Source organism: Falco cherrug, chromosome 1, assembly GCF_023634085.1.
Source record: "Falco cherrug isolate bFalChe1 chromosome 1, bFalChe1.pri, whole genome shotgun sequence".
Lineage (NCBI taxonomy): Eukaryota > Metazoa > Chordata > Aves > Falconiformes > Falconidae > Falco > Falco cherrug.
This window is the reverse complement of record NC_073697.1, coordinates 17,879,894-17,900,204: the sequence shown is the minus strand read 5'-3', so window position 1 is coordinate 17,900,204 and position 20,311 is coordinate 17,879,894. Positions and strand designations below refer to the sequence as shown.

Below are 20,311 nucleotides of genomic sequence, written 5' to 3'. Positions count from 1 at the left end.
GCTGGGCGGGGCGGGGCGCGCGCCGGGGTGCCGAGCTCCGGCCGTGAGGGGAGCCGAGGTGGGGCCGCGCTGCCGTGGCGCCGGCCGGGCTCGTGCCCCTGCCGCCTCGCACCGTGACGAAAACCCAGCACCTCGCCCCCCGCCGTGAAGCACCCCGTTAGGGGGAGGAAGGACTCGGGTCGCCTCTGAGCTGATACTTCTCCCTGCGCTTCTCCCGGCCGCGCGGTGCCGCCCCTGAGGGCAGGAGCTCGGGCGCCCGGCGGCACCTGTAGTTCCGGACCACCTCTGAAGAAACGGGAAAAACGAGGCGCCGAGGGGAGGGCTGTGCTGGTGTGAAGCGATGTGTTGAGAGGAAGGAGGCGAGCAGGCGTGCTCCGAGCGGGGACGTGCGCTCCGGCGCTGCGTAGCAGTGGGCCAGCAGCAGTTTGTTGTGGCTCAGGCACTGCATGGCGGCTGCACGAAGCAGCTGCTGCTGCTCCAGGGCCGTGGTCTGATGTGTTGCTGGCTTGAGTTGCTTTGGCCACGCTTTGCCTTCGTCTTCTCCGACAGAGACCCGCAGAGGTCAGCAAGAGCTGGTGGCAGTGCAGGGTGGCTAATCCTGTGGCAGCTCCTCTCGTTTATCAAACGGCCTGTGAGAATAGTTGCTCTTCTTGCTGTAGTTGGTCTGTTACTTTAGCTATTCTTTTTCCATTAGGGAGTGGTTTCTGTGAAAAAATATTTTCCAGGCCAATTTAAAAAAAAAACAACAAAACAAACAAAACCACTGCCAAAATTTGCACATAACTGAAGGTGCTGCTGGAGCACATATCTATTCCAGGACAGTTTCACAGCGAAAATGAATCTCTTGGCTTGGTATTCACTCATAACTGTATTTCCCTTCTCTGTTTCAATGCCATGTACCAAAACTTACCTGCTTTACTCTTGGCACTTTAAAGAGCTGCCCTTCAATGGGAAGGCAGCATAATTCCTGAGTAATACCATCACCCTGTCCCCCAAAATCAGACCTAGTGCAATCTCCTAGGTAATACAGATCATAGTGATCCCACTACAGGTTTTGGAGGAGCTATTCTTCATGAGTTCAGAGAGAGCAGGGAAAAGGCTGTACCAGCTCTTTCCTCCCCACCTGTCCACCAGCTCTGGCCTGTGCAGCATGTAATTACCTGTCTTGCACAGTGCTGCCATACACCCCCTTCAGTGTAGGAATACATTTCCCTATTACACGCTTTCCCCCCAGGTTTGTTTCTGTCTCTGTAGTCTCTTGGCCTGTGGAGCAGTAAGGATAAGTCTTGATCCCATTTTGCTTAAAGCTTGAGTTGAGAATGTTAAGAGAGTTGGCTAGGAACGTTTTACAGACTGTTGGAATTGAAGAAAGACCTTATTAAAGAAATACATGTCCTGGGAAGTATGGAGTCTGCTTAAATAATTGCTTTGGACAAAGGCAAGCACCACTATAGCCAACTGAAAGTGCCCTCCACCTCCAGCCCCACAGCTAAATAGCTCAATAGTTTTTCCGGTTACATACTGCAGAGTTGAAAGCTGGACTCTCATGCTGCATGTCAGGTTTACCTCTATAGATGTGCATAATAATTCTAGGATTTCCTTTTTTTCCTGAATACAGCACAATTCTGCTGAAAAGCAGGAAAAGTGTTTCATAAATCCATGCTTATCTGAGAATGAGTGGCTGGAAGTTTACAGTTCTACACTGAATACACACATACTATGCTTAGGAGGAGATGCACATTTATTTTGGAGTTTTTAAAGGGAAGAATGTCTAGCTAAACACTGCTATTTGACCTGGTCTGTTTGACATAGAACCAGAACACTATCCATGGGAAAATGGGGATAATCATTATTATGTAAAATACAACTATTTAATGTGTTTGCATTGTTATTCCCTATCACCCTGCCATGTATTTAATTGAGTTCAGAGGTGGTGACAATTCATTAGCAAACAGCTGAAATGATTACATGATGTGCTGAACTGCCCAGAGTGCATTAGTTTTGATCAGCCAAAAACATTTTAGGTTTTGCATAAACACCCCTCAGAAAATTCCGATTCAGCAGTCCCTTAGTGGCTATTTTTCTGAATACAAAAAACCAAGCCATCCTCCCTAAATCCATCCATGTGTTTGAAAGCTACTAACCTGTATGTGCATGGCAGAGACACTGCTGGCCATGAGAAATTTCCAGAAGGTTGTGATCAGACAGACTGACCCATACAGACTGAGTTCTTGGTCAGAGGGTCAAGAAGAGTGCTTTCCAGCAGGCCTCAGGAGCCACAGGCACACAGCTGATGGTCTGATGGCAACAAGTTCGTCAGAGCTTTGTGTTTTGCAGTTTTCTCTTTGCATTCTGTTGTATTGCACACTGTTGTTCTTTATTGGCCTCATAGTTTCTACATCGTATGTCCACATTGTCCAGCCTGGCAGCTGCTTTACTTCCCCAGATTGATTCTCTTCAAGGTTTAACTTCCTACAACTTCTGGACTTAAGAAGTTGTAGGAAATCTTTCCTCCCAGCTTCCTGAGATGAGTGTCCCGGATTGGAGCAAGGTCATCACTCTGTTCTGTTAAAAGGTGGGAGGAATCTGTGGGCAGACAGCTATTCTAAATAAGAAACTAATGCCTTTGTGCTCTTATTTCTGGTTTTGAGTTAGTGATACTGCTTGTAATGTATTGTGGTGCTCATCCAACACCCCTGGAAACCACCAAAAAGTCCCTTTGATTTCAGTAATGGTTTGATCAGGCCTTTAACCCACAAAGATGCCATTGTTTAGTTTTGCTGCCATTGGGGGTTTTGGCACAGTGTTCCCCTCCTTCCCTCAGATACATATATCTACTAAGTCCTTGCAAGTAGTGATTTACATGTATGGAGTGTAATTTCTGATGACAGCAAGAGGTTACCTTTTCCTGAGTGTGGAGAGACACTGAGGCTAGATTTCTTTGTGACTATTCTGGTAAATACTTTTCCTCTGTTCTCTTAGTAAATATAAAATAACTTATGTGATTGGGTTCTTTTAAAGACTTGAGTTTAAAACTACACTGGCTCATTGGATTAGCAATTGTAGAATCAGAAAACGTCTTCTAGAAAATGCAGTTAATATAAAATTGCACTGTTCAGGAATTACATTTTAGGAAATTGAAATCTGATTAGTCTCCTAATGTATTTAATTAAGTTTGTGCAGCCATCTCCTTAGCTCTGCAACAGTAATTTAAGAACACAAAAGACATATTAGTAGTGAAAGGGGCCTCAGACTCCCAAGCTTTGAACTGTGTCTGAAGTTAGGCAATGTAGAGACTATGGAATTAGAAGTTTCGTAGCAGGATTAATGATCATTTTAAGTAATCTACAACAAAAGAATAAAGCCTGGATGGTTGCTAAGCTACTTGGTTGGTTGGCTTTAAGGGATTTGTAAGACTTCAATAGTTTATCTCCTTGCTGTAAATGCTGACTTACTATACTGAGAAACGCAACAGGTTCTTAAAACTGTCATTTATTGTCCTGTATTTTTCTGCTGTTTTTAAACATATTGTATCCAGGATTAATGCTAACAAACTAAGAAATGGTTTCCAACTGTGTCCAGTCAGGCAAGGGATAGACACTTTTATCAAGCAGGGATGCTTTGAGAACAGGAGTACCCTCTGAAAAAAATAATTTTAAAGTATTTTGATTCCCTGATAGTAAGAATTCTCAAGGAACACAGAGAGAAAGAAACAGATATATGACTAAAGAGCCAACTATGAAAGTTTAAATAGCTGATTTTTTTGTTTTCTTCAGTGTTACTCTTCAGGGGGGAAATGCAGTTCACTTGATCCAAAAGAGAAATCATGACCTGACAGCTCAGAGACAGGACAGAAGCATGGATGAAAAGGGTCTTTGGGTGTTGAGTGATGGTGGCTTTGTGTGCTAAGCTCAGCTGAATCAGTATGTGCCACATACGCTTACAGGGTGAGATCCTGCAGGACCACAAACACCTACCTTGAGAAGGCTTCGGATAGAGGCTGAATGCCAGGTAATTGTATCTTGCCAAGGTGTCACGCAGGGAGCGTAGGTTTGCACTGTGTCCCTTGGCATCATCCAGAGATCCTCGAGTTAGCTGCTGAATGAAGAACAATCACTTTCCCAAACACATTACTACAGAGCTGCACTAACACAGCCGGGCTCCAAGGTAGCAGCTAAGCTTGGAGCTATCTATATATATGCAAAACATCTCTTTCTCAGTGCCTTTGAGCTAGCGCTGAGGGAGCTCAGCATTGCACAACACAGGCATTGTCTAAAACTGCCTTCAGAATTTTGAGGATCATGCTTTAGGATTTGGTTGTCTATCACCCATATTATGTTTAAGAACTTGAGAGGATCCTGATCTGTGCTTAATGTAGCTGTGTACGGAGCATCCTAAGTTTCATGACTTCTGAGGCTGCAGATATAAAGTGTTGTGTGACAGGGTAAGATTAAATCAATCCATGGCTTGAAAAATAACTATCTGAAAAATCTGTGCTGCTGCTTTGTTATCTGTAGGCTTGGGGTATACATGGCCTTAGATCATCCTGCTAAAGGAGAATACACCCATTTGGCACATGCTGCCATTCCTTCCTTTTTATCTGTTCTTTGCTCCTGAGCAGCCAGAGCTGCAGCCACTCCTGTCCCTGAGTTGGTTACTGATTAACCATATGGATTAGGAACAAAATAATTCTTGTGGGTCAGGAATTCTTTCTCTAGGAAATGAACATATAAGCAGTCAGTATAAAGCACGTTCATGAAATGCTGCTTTTTTAAATGATTCTTAGCCACTCATTCCTGATGTTATATCCATTACAATTAACAGATATAAAAGGAGTATCCTTTACAAAGTATCTCCACAGTCCTGTGCAGAGATACTCAGTTGAATCTCAGGAGCAATGTAACTGCGTTAGCTGTAACTGTGCTTCTGTTAGCGTCAGGTTGGTTTTGCTCTTACATTCTTTGTCCTTGTGAGGAATAAAGTTTAGTTCATGCTCAGTAGAATATTCTTACTGCACCTGTACTCTTTTAAACTTGCTAAAATGAGAAACAGTTATTAAAAGGGTTATTTTAAACTGGCACAGCGGGATCCTGATGTGTCCTGTGGCTGATGTTAGCTGTGTGGCCCAGGCAGAACTTCCTTGGCCGAAAAGGTATCTGTTATATATCAAACAACTGGCCTGTATATATGAAATGCACAGCCTTTGTGAAGCAGGATCTGCATCATCCTATCCCAGAGTAAAGGTTTTCTTTTGCATAAAGAAAAACCATGGAAACCACATATTTTGTCATGGTGACTTAATTTAAAATATATATATATATTTGCATTTATTTTTTCTCTGATAAAGTAATCTTAGCTCAATTTATCTTCCTCAATTTTTTTTTTTTTGGCTGAAATTATTCATTACATTCACAGGAACTGACATGTAGCTCTGAGTTACCTAAAAGGGTACTTCCAAGGAAATAGCCAGTTAACCTAAAATGTTTTATCTTTTTTTGTACCATATTACTTTGCTTGTGGTAAATCTTGGTGTAGCCTCTTCCCAGAAAAACTCATTAAAATCCCCTTGGAATTGTGCTTGTGTTTAAAAGGGCTCTTGATAGCATTTCATGTCAAGGAGAGAAAGGAGGACAGAAGTGGAAATGTGCCATATGAACAAAGTGTTTAGCTGGGAAGGTAACACTGATAATTAGGTGGTATAGCCAGAACCAGAAGACAGGATTCAAGCCTTTCTGGTATGAAAAAGAGTGAGGGGAAAAAAAATATTTATCTGGAGCTCAGTTCTCAGAGCCTGTTAACTGGTGTTAACTACATGTGTATGCTTTAAGGTCTTTGAGAATTGAGCTCCAGATAAATATTTTTTCTCCCCTCGCTCTTTTTCATACCAGAAAGGCTTGAATCCTGTCTTTTGCCAGTATAATTTTAGTATAACTATACAGAAATCACTAGATGAGGGTAAATGCAGACCACCACCTCCACATAATATTAAGAACAGTTATTAAATGATCTTCAGTTCTTCATCTCTCTTAGAGTACACGTGTCAGTGCTATAAGGCTTGAACAAATTCTTAGGTACTATATTCCAGGTTAACTCTTCAAAGAAACAAGCAGCATTTAATCATCAAAGCTATGTGGTCATCAAAAGTTTAGTACGAGTTCCTGCTCAGTGTTTGGGTTTTTTTTCCATTAGAGATTACTTTGTGATTAGCAAACTGGTAGGTACTAGTGAACATGAGTGCATGGAATACCTTTATATAAAAACACAGTTGCTATGGTCACTGGATTATTTTTAAGCAATAAGCATATCTTCCTGTTGGAGCATCTGTTTAACTGGAATGTTTCTTGAAAAACTTTTTGTGATGTTTTGGAAAATTATCAGCTAACAGTTGTGAACATTGAAAGGCTGAGAACACAGAGGGGAAATAGTTTGCATGGGAGCGTGTTTACTCCTAGTAACACCTGGCTTGTTCATGTAAGCTTATTCATACTCTAACAGAGGTTTTGCAGTAAAACTGCGATCCTCTTAGTGGCAAGCTCAAACCAAACATTCTGTAAGTACAGAAAGCTAGAGACCTGTTTGGAAAAGGGCAAAATGCATGGCCAGATACTAGGTGCAGAATGAAAGAATCTCAGAGGTTTAGAATACCAAAAAAATGATTCAGAATGGAATTTTGGAGACAGTTTTGCAACACAGTAAACAGCCAGTGATCTCAGATACTGTATTTCAGTGGAAAAGTAGGGGGAAAAAAAACCCCCACAACAGAACAAAAACCCCTTTCACTGAACTGCTGGGTTCAAGAAGTTCTGTGCATTTGGAAATCCATGTTCTGAAATGCTGCCTAAAATTGCATACCGTCATTGTCTGCAAGCATTAAAATACTGTGAGTGTTGCCCCAGTCATGAGGCTGAGGCCTCGGTGCTAGCAGACAGTAGCAATAAGATGTACAGCTGTGATTTTCACTTTTAAGTGCCCTAGGTTTGTAACAAGAAACACAATTTGGGATGATACTCAACATTCTGAGTAGGATTCAAAGACTTAGCAAAAATGCAGCCAGAGCCAGTCTCCAAGGAAGAAATACTCTTACACTTTGCTAAAGAGACACATCAGGCTGCAGTGCTGTGGGGAGCTTTAATCCATGCCATTACGAATTCAGTAAGACTCCATGTGACTGAGATGAGTTGAAGCCACTTATATACTCTTGAAACTTTTACCAATCATGATGAAGACAGAAATTATGAATGTTAAATATTTTCATTAAATATTGTTTTAAATGTTCTTTCCTCTAATAACGAGCCTTTCAAATTTCAGACCAGTCAGGTCCACATATATAGTGGACAAAGGGAAAGTATCACAGCTGCTCCTTTGTTTTATTCAGTGTTGGTTTGGACGGTGTCCTCAGAAGGCTTCCTCTCCTCTTACAAAGAGGAAGGTCTCACTCACGCTGCCTGCCCAGCAGCTCTGTGCGTGGGGATGCACTGCCCCCAGACTGTGCCAAAGCATGTGTTTCCAGACACAGTTATGGGCCAAAACTATGCCAGGAAGCATGCTAACACTTCAACAGTATGGGTGACTGCAAAACAGTGCACAAGTGTGGTGTCTGGCCATATAGCTCACAAAAACAGCTATAGGGTTTGTGTTACCGGGAATTCTTTTTCATGCCTCCTGTGCTGGGAAAGAGAGCCTCTGTCAGCTAGCAGGGCAGACAGAGCAGTGGCATCTGCATGCTGGGTGGAGCAGATCAGGGAATACACAGTGTGCCTGGTACATAAAATCCCTGGGGGGGTCACACTCCTGTACTTTCTGAGAGTGAAACAGCTGGATGAGCTGGGGAAGGAGCTCCACAGACCTCTAGCTCATGTCCCAGTGCTCTAGCTTCACTGTTATCTTGCGTGGAGGAGTCTGGGTTGACTGCAGTGAAGAGATTCAGAGCCAGGCACTTCCTAATTTTCTCTTGGAACTTAATTCTGTTCTTAATTAATACATCGGTGTTTGGGCCAGACCCTAATTACACAGCTCAGCGGTGCTGTTATTTTCCTGGCACAGGGCTCCAGTCAGTGCCATGGCCAAGATGCATGAGGCGGGGAAGCACCGACTCCAAGAGATGCCTCGGAGGGAGGCAGAGCATGAGGCTGAAATCACTAACCTGGCTCATGATGTGTCCTAAGCCAGGGTGTGAAGTATTGTTTTTCAAATTTGGTACAAATGTAGGTGCCTGTATGAAGCTTGCTTGCATTGGCTCCTGCTAGGCACCCATAGTGACCAGACTTTGGGATGAGCTTCAGTTCTCTGTTGTGGCCAGAAAGAGAACTGAGGAGCCTGGGAGGCTTGGTGATTCAATTCTGTCACTGGTGTTCAGGAGGAGAAGGCTTAAATCCTTCCTTTTGTGTCTGTTTCTTTATGCCAAGCAGACAACTTGCAGCCTCAGTCAATGTGGAGAGGAGGCTCTGAGTTGTGACGGGCCTGTCCTCTTATCAGGAGCTGAATATGAAGCTCAAACAGAAGCAGCGCAAAAAAAAAGAACGTAATTCGACACAAGATTTTAAATCACTATTCTTGGATTCGGTGGATGCCTCTGAGGCAGGCAAAACAGATTTACAAAATAAGTTACTGAACATGCATCCAGATTAGCCTCCTTTATACTTCAGGACTCAGAGCACGCTTCTCAAATGTCTTGGGGTTTGGAGGGTCTTGGATTTAAATAAAAAAAACATTTCTAATACTCTTTAATAGCTTTAAATTATTTTTTTTAATGCCTTGAATTTTGCAAACCCCTTCTTTCTTTTCCTATCTTGGCTACAGGAATCTTTGCACTGAGAAGCAGAAGATCCCAAGCTGGGAACTTGTGCATTGAAACACCTTGAATGTTCTGTTTCATGAGCACAAAGGAACCATTTTTGTGCCGTCTGGACTGCCAGCAGCATGAACTCCTACCTGTTGCCACCTAAGAAGGCTTTCCCTTTTCTGAAGAACCTCAGTTTACAGAACAACATGAAATGCTCAGGTGAGTGGGACGGATTCTGCTGGAAGCCACCCGTTTCCAGCAGCATGTTGAGGCCTCCCTCACATGGCTGTGAGCCAGCAAGGGCCTGGCACAGTCAGGAGTTGCACAAGTAGGTGGAAAGATAATCTGTGCTCTGAAGGGGTCTTTGACCCGTGTGTCATCAGGTGCTGTTCTCTTGTACCACAGGCCAAAGACCTTTGGGGGCCTAACCTGCTGGTCGGGGTGGGCCCTGTCAGAGCAGGCTGCCAGCTTGTGATGAGGAGCTGTGAGGTGGCTCAGGTGGAACCTTCCCCCATGCACCGTCTGCCACCTGCCACCCGCACGGGCTGCGCTGCTGGCGTGCCATGCCTGGCCCTGCACCTCACTGATCCCGATGTGCTTTGCCGGTGTGACCGGGGACCTGCCTCGTCCCTGCGGCCTGACCTGCCTGTCGGCAGATTCTGCCTGACCCCTTCACCATTGCGGCACCTGCTCCACTGTCCTTCCTTGGACCTGGTTGCCACTTTCATTGTTGAGAGACACCTTTGGGTTAAAGAACTGTATTTATTTGGAATAAGGAATGCTGATGGTGTAAATGCATAATTGATAATCAGTGTAATTGGGTATTGCACTACAAACGAGGCTGTATTATTTCAGGTACTTGCTACAAAGCACATGAAACTCTTGAACGTTCATTAGAGCACATTTTTTAAAATTTAAAAAGGTCAATTGAGGTGAAACAGGCCACCCACCTCCTCTATAAATTGCTTCCTCCAAGATGCTTTTGCTCAGGGATGAGGCCATATGAACATAGTTGCAGGCAATCCCTTTGTGCTCAAGTAGACAGTGGTGCTGTCTCAAAGATGAGCTTTGAGAGAATCCCCACCTGCCTCAGCACTTGGAGATCGAGGCGATGCAACACACACAGCCAAAGCAGCCCTTTAGACTTCTAGAGCTGCATCTCTGCTTTGTTAACGCTTCATGTTACGCAGGTATGTCCCTACTGCAGGTGTGGGATAAACCCTTAGCTGTGCTTGGAAATGGCCTGGAAGCATCTGTCTTAGTTCTGCTCTGAATCAAACCAGCTGAGCTACGCTCAGCACATGTTTGGGTTTCACTCATGCCACTGGGAAATGAGAATCAAGTTTTGCTTTTCACTGGGTGCTTCTCTGCCCAACAACTGCATCAAACTTGATATCAGTCATCTTTTTCAGAAGATCCAGGGCACGTTCTGGAAACAACCTGAAAGAGATAATAATGTGAAATTAAATCTGGCTTAAGGAACTTAAATTACAGGGAAAAGTGGCACTGCAGGTGAGGGAATAGCTGGTCTGGGAGCAGAATGCATGCACACACAAAGACTGAGACAAAGCCTTAACCTGGCCATTATTTCCAGAGAATGTGTAGCCTCATCAGTCTCTTTCTAGTTTAATTCCAGTCCCACTCATTTCCATATATGACACTTCCAGGACAGGTACGTACTGGACATGATTTAGAATGCAATATTACTGCAGGATCTAGGTAGGTTTAATATTGAATATTGATATGTGCATTTGCTTTCTATTTTGATTTCAAAACCTCATCTGGTTAATTGGGGGAATTCCTCGGGAAAATGGAAACCCCCCAAACATCTTCACACCACCTGATAAAAAAAAATTTTGGGGTTAGACCTAAGTTTGCTGGCTTTCATAAACAAATTGCCAATTTTTTCATGAGATACTGTGAAAGTTAATAGAAAACTTAATTTAGTTGTTCTGATGTGAATTACAGGTTTGGAACCTGAGCTCTGGTAAAAATGTCTCCTCAGCAGAGCAGTCTCCCTGGATATTAAATACGTGTGAGAGCACAAATCTTGCTTTACGTGGCAGAGAGAAGCAATAGAGCCCACTTAAAGCAATTTTCCCAGCCTCTGTGACCTCAGTCTTTGGCGTTGACATGAAGAAACAAACACTAATGAGCAGCAGGTCCTCAGCTCTGTCTGGAACTTCTCTGAGGCTGCTGTTTCAGAGAAAGCGTTGTTTGCAGGCCAAAGGGAAGTGTTCTCTTGTTCCCCCCCTCCCTCCCTGTCAGTCCGTAGAGTGCTCGAGTTCTCCACTGAGAACAGTTAGCTGCAAAAAGTAGATCATAATGATCTATGAGAAAATTCAACAAAATCTTTCTGTGAATGGTGTATGCTGATGGTCATTAGAAAGAAGCCGTGAACTATGTGAGTACCCTGTGATGTGTTCTAAGATAAAACAATCTTTAATCAGATGATGCAAGTTTGAGGGTTGTACACTCAGCAAGTTATATTTGATACAGGTGGGGGTGGTTTTTCTTAGTTTTTTCTTTTCTACTTGCCTTTCAAAAAGTAAACCAAGACGTTGATTTGATGGGACAAAAACCATTTTCTGGTTGGTCAGTATTCCTTCCATCAGGGCCTCTACAACTTCGTCAACCTCCAGAATCTTTCCAAGCCTAGACAAGAACACATATGTGTAAGAGCTACAGCGGTACAACAGGGGCAGTACTAGCTAATGTAGAGTGCTTCAATTACGCACAAACTCAGGTAATTCAAATGCAACCGTTATGCATGTGAAATGGCAGCGCACATTTTCCTTAGCCGGTGCTATACAAACGTTTATCTCCAGCTTCCTACAGTCAGCTGGAAAGCAAGGTCTACAGCTGGGGCTAGTATGTAGTGCCTTGATGCAGAGAAGGAAGGACAGGGAGGCAGAGTTCTGGTAGTTACCTTGTACTGGGGTTTTTGACAAAGCCCGTGTTTATAAAAACGGGACAAAGACATGTAGTTTTGATTCCATCCTTTCCCAGGGTAGACAGCTCCTCTGTCAGAGCTTTATGAAATCCAACTGCAGCAAACTTGCTTGAACTGCGGGAAGGGAAAAGCACAATTGAGAAGGCAGAAATACTATTTCTAGCTTTCTACAACTGCAAATAGGAGGCAAGAAAATGTAATCCAGCGGACAGACAGGGCAGGGGATAGTTCTAACTTTCCCTGTGCCAGAGGGTAGTGCTGCATTAGATATTGCTGCTTGGGGAAGTAGTTCTGGAATGCAGAGTGGGCATCTTTCAGAAGAAGTTGCCTCAGTGGTGAACAGACAAGACAAATGTCAGGAATTCTTAGAAAATGATAGCTAATGTGCATCAATCTATGGACTTGCCCGTTTTCCCATGTGAGAAGATTCTCAGAAGGAGCGCACCCAGAGGCTGTACACTTCAGAAGGATGGGCAGAGCAGAAATAGAGAACAACCCTCTACTGCTTCTTGTACCACACAGGAGCATCTTGTGACAGTCGCGTGTGAGTTTTGAAATAGAACAGAGTATTACGTGTGCAAAAAACCTGAGGAACATACTGCCACAGAAATTGGTGCGGGCCAGGAGTATAAGCCAACTCCAAAAGAAAGCAGGGCCAGAGAATCGGGGTATGGACTGCTATTGATTTGGACAGTGTAATCCCAGTAAAATCCCTGGCTCAGGAGCTCTCCCATTGCAAAGGGTGAGTGACTCTGTAAGAATGCGTGTTCCCAGGAGAAGATTGCTCTGCCTGGAGCTGCTCTTTAGAGGGCTAGGTGGCACGCAGAATTGCTGTGCAGTCTAACAGTGTTTCTGTTCACGCATCTGGATTCAAGTGCTTCTCATAGAAACAGGCCGCGTATTGACCTCTATTGACCTCTCAGTTCCATCAGTGAGGTTGCTCACAACACAGCATAATTACGTCTTCTACCTTCTGGCAGGTAATTCTAGAGTCAGAAATTAACCTTATGTCATGATGGCAGAAGCATTTCTATACACTACCGTCACAGCCACAACAGCAGAAAGATCAAAATCTACGTACTAGGGTTTTACTTCACAACACTACAAGAACTCACAGGAGCACTGCTTTCCAAGAAGGAGAAGGGAAGAGGATACCTTTTTTGCTAAGCAAAAGTCTGCATCGGTGAGGGAGGGAAAAAAGGAGAAGCTTTCATTAGTTGGTGTGTCTCATGACTGTTCCTACACCATTGCTCCTGATTCAGTCAGACCTAATGAGCAAATCGGGCAGAACCTCCAGGCATCCTTAAGTGCTGGCTGGTGTGCTTCCTTCCTCCTCAGCAGGGTCTTTGGACGTACCATACCCAGTGGCAAGATGGTTTGGGGTGCGCTGTGCTTACTGATGGGGAAGACGCAATTAAAAATAACATGAAGAGAGCTGATTTTAAAATCACTTACCAATAAGCCACCATGAAAGAAGTCACAAAATGGCCTGCTGCCGAAGCCACCGTGACAACGTGACCATGGTTGTTGTTCATCATGGCTGGCAGAAAAGCTCTCGTGGTCTTGAAAGTCATTTAAACCAAGAGGCAAAAATGCAGGGGGCGGGGGGGAAAGGTGGAAAAGAACAATGTTTTGTTAGGCATATTCAGCACCGACCCTGACTATGATTAATAAAGCAACTAATGCTAATGCTATGTGCTGCACAGCACCTCTGATTCTGACAGCCACAGACACCCCTGTTCTCCGTTCAGCTGGCACAACTGGGAACCTGTTTTCCAAGCAGGAATGTTTCAGGAACTCTGCTATAAACAGGAGCTGATTTGCACATCTTTCCTAGGCTGCTTTCTAGGTTTCAGGTGTCAGCAGCAATGCTGCCAGTGTCTCACCCCAGCACACAGAATACAACACTTGCCAACCTGTAGCTTCTCTTTTCTTGCCACAAACAAGGAGTCCTTAAGGGCTGAAACCGTCCCACTCTGTAACCCCTGTGGGCATGTGCCCTGCCTCAGGGGTCAGCTGTGGGCATGCTGAGGACCCAAGGCTCAGCTCTGGTAGGCCCCGGCTGTGTCACCTCAACTCAGACTGCTGGGAGAAAGCTGTGAGAAAGTCTGCAGAGAGATGAGAGAGGAGAGGCAGGACTGATGGCAGACGGGCTTGGAAGTAGCTCAGGGAGCCGGGAGGGAAGGTGGTGACACAGCAAGGTACAAACCGTGCAGGGAGGAGCACTCGGGGAGATCAGCCTGGCTGGTGGCTGCAGTCAGGGAGGGTCCAGGCCTGGCTGTGCCCTGCAGCTTACTGGCCATTTGGGCCATGTGCTGGCTGCCCTTTGTGCAGGTCAGCTGATAAAAACATTGCTTTGTGTTTTTCAGCTGTGTACCGTCCCCCTGCAGGATCTCGGCGCTCAGCTGCAGGTGCCCAAACTACCTGCTGCAAAGAGGAACCCTAACACACCTCTGACAGAGACCAACCCATGCTGCAGATGAGGCTGTCGCCGGGTGGCTCACACAGAGAAAAGAGAGAATGAAAACACTCGGCCGGGCTCAGAGCAGCAGGAGGTTAGTCAAGTTTCCCAACAGTCAGTCTAGCTGGGTGCCCCTGTGCTATACGCTTCCGAAAGATGCTTTTGTAATTCACTGGTAGCTGAAAAGAGTCTAAATATGCCTCCTGAACAACGCTCCCAAAAACCTATAGATAGGAAGCTGGTAGTGGCCCTTACCCACATGTGAGCAAGAATGTTGACTTCAAACATTCTTTCAATCTGGTGGTCCTGAGTCGAGAGCAGGTCGGCAGCTGTGATCACACCAGCGTTATTCACGAGGATGGAGACGTCCCCGATGTCCTTTTTCACCTTTTGGACAGGAAAGAACCCAGAAATGTGCGGGTCATTCACTGTCAAAAACATGCAAGGCTGAGGAAGACAAATGACAACTAATTTAACTCTTAGTGTCATTTCTTTTAGGGAGAGAGAGAGTAAGAATGCGCCACGTTTCCAGACGTGGTAGGTACTGTGCAGTGGTACCATGACACCTGGTTTAGAGCTGATGCTTGTCCCTTAATTACTGTTAGTATTTGTAGCCTTCCAGGCATTGCCCACAGGCACAGTATGCTCTGTGTAGTCACAGCTGGGACTATGGACAGGCAGACTGTTCTGAGCCAGCTGGACCATATCCTCGACAGTGAAGTGTTTCATAGGTCCCCAGTGTTGCCTGCGTGCTGTTCAAGAAACTAGAAGGCAGAAGTTTCTTCAGGGGCCAGAAGTCTAAGGAGCAAACTCTGCAATGAGGTGCAATATGCCAGAGCCTCACAAGAGGAAGAGACGGCCTGCAATCTCGAAGTGCTACTTCACTCTTCGTACAGAAAGCCGCAAGAAATGGGAAGATTACAGGGGCTGGCACGGTTTGCATACAAGACCTCTTTTCTTGTTTTCCTGACTTTTCTGAAAATCAAGCAGCTCTGGGTAAGCCTTTGGACGTGCCCCTGCTCCCCTACCTTCTCTGCAGCGCTGTAGATTTCCTCCCTTTTGCTGCAGTCCACCACAAAGGCTTGAACAGTGGCTCCCAGCCTTTCACATTCTGCTGCCGTGTCCTCAACGCCATGCTGTACGAGGCAGAAAAGAAAGACACGTGTGTGCAACTGTACCCTGCCCGCGTGTTGCTGCTCGGGCACCACAGCAGGCCAGTTAGAGGCTATGGATTTGTCTGGATTGCCTAGCGGCTGCCAAGCCCCTAGATAGTTCCTGGCTACCCAGGGAAAGTGCTGTAGCCAGGGTCCGTGGGAAGACCAGTTTTCCAACCTTAAATTTGGACCCGTGTAGAGTGACTGTCGGAAAGGGAATGTGGCAACGAGAGTGAGTTTGCCTTGGTGAAGCACTCGTAGCTCGGCTGCAGAAAGGGCGCGCTTGGTGACTTCACAGCCAGCAGGCGGACATCGTGACTATAAACCGGGCTCATAAACCACAGGCCCAGCTGACATACACACCCCACACCCCCCTGAGGTATGAAAAGTGGGCCTGTGTGTTGCTGTATTCACAGACTGAGTGTGAGACGAGAGGTGTGCTCCAAAGTGCACAGCTGAGAGGCATTTCTTACCAGAACAGCTTTTGACATACATGTTACAGAAGCTCACCTAAGTCATTATATCAACCCACTAAGTGTGGGCAGAAGTGACTCTGCTGTAGCCTTGTCCCCAGGTGCCAGAAAACCATGCCGATGGGGACCTGTGCAATGAAAAGCCCCAGTTTACCAATGGCCTGGAACAGCTGAGCACTCGATAGAAGCTGTGCAGATCCCTGTGGTGGGTGACTGGGCAGTTCCACTCAGCCCCAGCTGCTGCGTAAGACTGATGGCCGCCAGGAATGTGGCCTTTGTCAAGGCATCTGGCTCGAGGATGCATATTCCTAAAACGTTTGGGATCCACTACCTCCTTTGGCATTGTATTTCAGTGCTTGCTTACACCCACCTTGCAATGTATTTCCCAGCACCAAAGCCAGGTCTTGCTCACTTTGAAGTTTATTTCTTCCGCCCCCTCCCCCAGCATTCCGGTTAACGTGGACAAGACTGCTGGGCAGTGGTCCTTTACACACTGGGAGATTAATACCATGCCTCGTCTCTCCCCTCCATAGTCTGGTCTTAGTTGTAATGGGTAGCATGAAAGGATACTGAAAACAATTGATAATATCATCCCTATTTATACGGCCCCTTGTCTTTTTTTTGGTTGTCTGTATGGTTCTGGGATTTTTTGGGGTTCAGTTTTTTTGCAGCTTCAGGATGACACGATGAACCCCTCCGGAGTTTGTGGGCCACCGTGCCAGGCACCTTTGCTGCGCCCTGATCCCAGCCACGCACCCCTCCGCGCAGCCACTGCCACCTGCTGCGCGACATTCTCTGCGTGTTTGCACCTGACCGCGCCACGTGCCCGGCCCTTGTGGCGTTCCAGCCAGTTCAGCCGAAACGCGGAGTCTGGGCCGGTGTAAACGTTTGCGGCGGAGCCGTCACCGTCCCCAGGGTGCGTGCGCCCGCCCGCAGCGGGCTCGGCCCCGGCTCAGCGCAGCGGCCTCCCTGCGGGTCCCGCGGGCTCCGGCTCCGAGCGGCCGGGCACCGCGTCCCCCCGCGGCTGCCCGGGGTGGCGGCGGGCCCCGGCGCCCCGCACCCCCCGGCGCAAGCGGGGCCAAGCCCCGGAGCGGGAGCCGGTGGCGGCGGGTGCGGATGCGGGTCCCGGGGTGCGCTGCTGGCAGCCCCGCGGCCCCGGGGATCGCGGGGCCGGGCCAGGAGCGGCGCCGTTACCTTGTTGATGTCCCACAGCACCAGCCGGCTGTGGCGCCGGGCGAACTCGAGCGCCGTCGCTCTCCCCACGCCGTGGCCGGCGCCCGTGACGAGCACGAGCTCCCCGCGGACGGACTTTCTCCTGGCGGGGACGAAGAGCTTCACGAAAGCCTCCAGGTAGGAGTAGACGAGCGTAGCCAGGAACAGGAGAAGGCCCAGAAACGGATTCATTGTGCCTCCGAGCGCCCTTTGCCCGCCGCACCGAACTTCAACCTCTTTTGACGTCGCTGCGAGTTGTTGATTCACCACCAGCCCACCCGCCATCCGAACCCGCGCCGCCCGCCCCGTCAGTCAGAGGCCCCGCCCCCGGCGGGCACCGGCCCCTCCCCGCGGCCCCTTCCGCCCCGCCCCGGCCGGGCACAGGCTCCCGTGAGAGGCGGCCGCCGCGATCGCCGAGCCCGCCCTGCGCCGCGCCCGGCCACACGCCCTGCGCCGCCTCAGCCAATGAGAGCGCGGCGTTTGGGGAGGGGCGTGTCCACGGCGGGGACAAGCCGGCGGGCTGGCGTCGCTCGCGGTTGGCGGCGGCCCGGCCGATGAGGGGCGAGTGTACGAGCGGCGGCGGCGGCGGTTCGGAGTGGCGGCGCTGCGAGGGGTCGCAACGTGCCGAGCCGCAGCTGGTGGGATGTGCTGGATGTGGCTGTCAAAGGAGCGGCTGCTGTCAGTGTGGCTACAGAAATGTGCCTCTGGGGTGGTTTCTGCCCCTCTGGCTGAGGAAGGTTGGTAGAGGTGTGCAAAGCTAACTCGGTGCTTTGCCCTTGGTTGTGATCGTGCCGCACAGCACCCGCTGGTGCCGTGCCCTCCAGCCTCCCCCATGACTGTTCTTTTGCTGCTTTCTTCCCCCCACCGCCCCTACAGGTGACCTTGCTGTTTCTCAGGGCCTTGTGTGAGGAAGTCGCAAAGAATGTTCTTGTTTGTCGTTTGCTGCAGGTGGAAGAGGGATGGAAGTGGCAATAAAATTGCTCATCCAGTTACTGGCAAAACCACCTTGGGGCTCCCTTTAACTCTGTATTGTAATTTTGTCTCGAATCCTGCTGTGTGACTGCCCATTTGCTCAGTCTCATGAGGTCCTTGGGCAGTTTTCTTCATGGTGAGTGCAAGTCTGTCCGTCTGTCCTTCCTTCCTTCCTTTGAATACCTTACCTGTGTGTTGTCAGCGGACTTTGTCACTTACCTTCCTCTCTCAGGTCACCTGACCAAAGCCAAATGGCCCATGTCCTTTCAGCTCGTGGGACTCCACAGGTGAACTCTTTGCTGGCTGTTCCCTCTTTTTCTGTCTTGTAACTAGTTATCCGTAGCCAGGCCTTCCATCTTATGCTACAGATGTTTAGTTTCCTCAGGTCCTTTGGAAAATGGCATTGACTGCGTGAATTGGATCATACTTATCTAATTGAATCTAAAATGCACAACTCACACTTGGACATGGGTCTGTGTAATGGGGCATGCCAAACCTTAACCCAAACAGGGGTGCTTGTAGGAAATGGAGAAAATAGTTTTAGGTGATTCATCCAGCAATAAAGATATAACTGCATGGTTTTATTTGAAAAGGATTTCTGAGCTTATTCCTTTGCTTTCAGTTAGAAAACTGGATATATCCAGCTCACGTTCATAACTTTACTTAAGGATATTTGTGAGCTGCTAGGGGAAGAGTGAAGAATGAACATCTGTCCTCTGATGTTCTAATCAGTCTCCAGTTAAGATCAGAGTTGTTGAAAAGGATATTTTTGTCCTGGTGCTTTAGCTGCCCTGTTACTCATCTTGTATGCAGGAGACTGGGTTGACTATAGTGAAGAGATTTGGAGCTAAGCACTTCCTACTTTTCTCTAAACTTCATTCTGTTCTTAATTAACACATCAGTGTTTGGGCCAGACCCTAATTACACAGCTCAGCGGTGCTGTTATTTTCCTGGCACAGGGCTCCAGTCAGTGCCGTGGCCAAGATGCATGAGGTGGGGAAGCACCGACTCCAAGAGATGCCTCGGAGGGAGGCAGAGCATGAGGCTGAAATCACTAACCTGGCTCATGATGTGTCCTAAGCCAGGGTGTGAAGTATTGTTTTTCAAATTTGGTACTTAGATGTAGGTGCCTGTATGAAGCTTGCTTGCATTGGCTCCTGCTAGGCACCCATAGTGACCAGACTTTGGGATGAGCTTCAGTTCTCTGTTGTGGCCAGAAAGAGAACTGAGGAGCCTGGGAGGCTTGGTGATTCAATTCTGTCACTGGTGTTCAGGAGGAGAAGGCTTAAATCCTTCCTTTTGTGTCTGTTTCTTTATGCCAAGCAGAAGACTTGTAGCCAGAGAGACAGAGGAACTGTAGCTGCATGTGGAGTAGAGCACAAGTTGTGCTGCCTGATTAATTCCTTTGAGCTGAGAGACTGGTTTAGATCTGGCAAGCTAGAAGTGAACAGGGTCTCCCTTTGCTTAGGTGCAATTGTGCTGAGCAACATGCTCTGCAGGAGAGTGCTTATTCCCCAGATGTGTTTTGTCTTCCAATTTAATGCTGCCATCAGAATCTGAGTGATGCTTAGGGCTATTAAGAATACTGGGCCCAGAGAAGCCAAATGTCTTTCCTGATGTGTCCTACTGGAGCCAGTCCTTCCCCTGTCTGAGAAGAGGGCTTACTCATCAGATTGTGGACTTGTCTGTCTTGGGTCTCTTTGAGCTTTTTCTTCGGAATCATTGGATTGTACTGTACCCTTTCTTTGAAAAAAGATTTAAGCCATGAAATAGCAGAAATGTAAAAGGTATGTACTCGGAGAAGCTAAGCTGAGTGGAAAGTTCTAACAGTGTTTGCTAGCAATATGAGAGACAATTGTCAAATACTTACAGAAAAATAAAGTAGAGATTTAGCCTTTGGGTATCAGTGGTACGGACAAATATTTTGGCCAGTATGCTGCTCCTTCTGACAGGGCTTTTGAATCATCACTATTTTCACGTCTTTTGACTCCTCAGTAGGTAAGAATAGGTGGAACTGAACGTAACGAAAAAGCCAAACAGATGTGCTCTGGCTTCAAGCGTCTCACATGTAACAGGACTGTCATCTTAGCAAAAAGGCAATAACTAACTAAAAAAAAGGAAGGGGTGGGGGGTGGGGAAGACAGGCAGGGCCACCACAAAACACTCAATTTGGCTTTCATTTTAAATGGCAATTGTGCCAAACTGTCCTTTAATTGGCTTTAAAACTTTTTTTGATGCTCTGAATTTTGCAAACCCCTTCTTTCTTTTCCTATCTTGGCTACAGGAATCTTTGCACTGAGAAGC

The 20,311-nt window shown here is 47.0% G+C and overlaps 1 protein-coding gene and 1 long non-coding RNA gene across 2 annotated transcripts in view; one reads left to right on the top strand and one right to left on the bottom strand.

Moving 5' to 3' along the window:
- LOC129735311 (uncharacterized) overlaps positions 1 to 20,311 on the top strand; it is a 114,331-nt gene that overhangs the window by 19,923 nt on the left and 74,097 nt on the right. The gene's annotated exons all lie outside the window — the stretch shown is intronic.
- LOC102056168 (estradiol 17-beta-dehydrogenase 11-like) lies at positions 9,525 to 17,335 on the bottom strand. Its single transcript, XM_055701065.1, has 7 exons — positions 17,018 to 17,335; positions 15,225 to 15,332; positions 14,452 to 14,583; positions 13,191 to 13,297; positions 11,712 to 11,849; positions 11,321 to 11,437; positions 9,525 to 10,222 (listed from the first exon to the last, which is right to left on the bottom strand). Exons 1-7 carry the CDS (start codon positions 17,318 to 17,320, stop codon positions 10,135 to 10,137), a joined length of 993 nt encoding a protein of 330 aa, XP_055557040.1. The 5' UTR covers positions 17,321 to 17,335; the 3' UTR covers positions 9,525 to 10,134.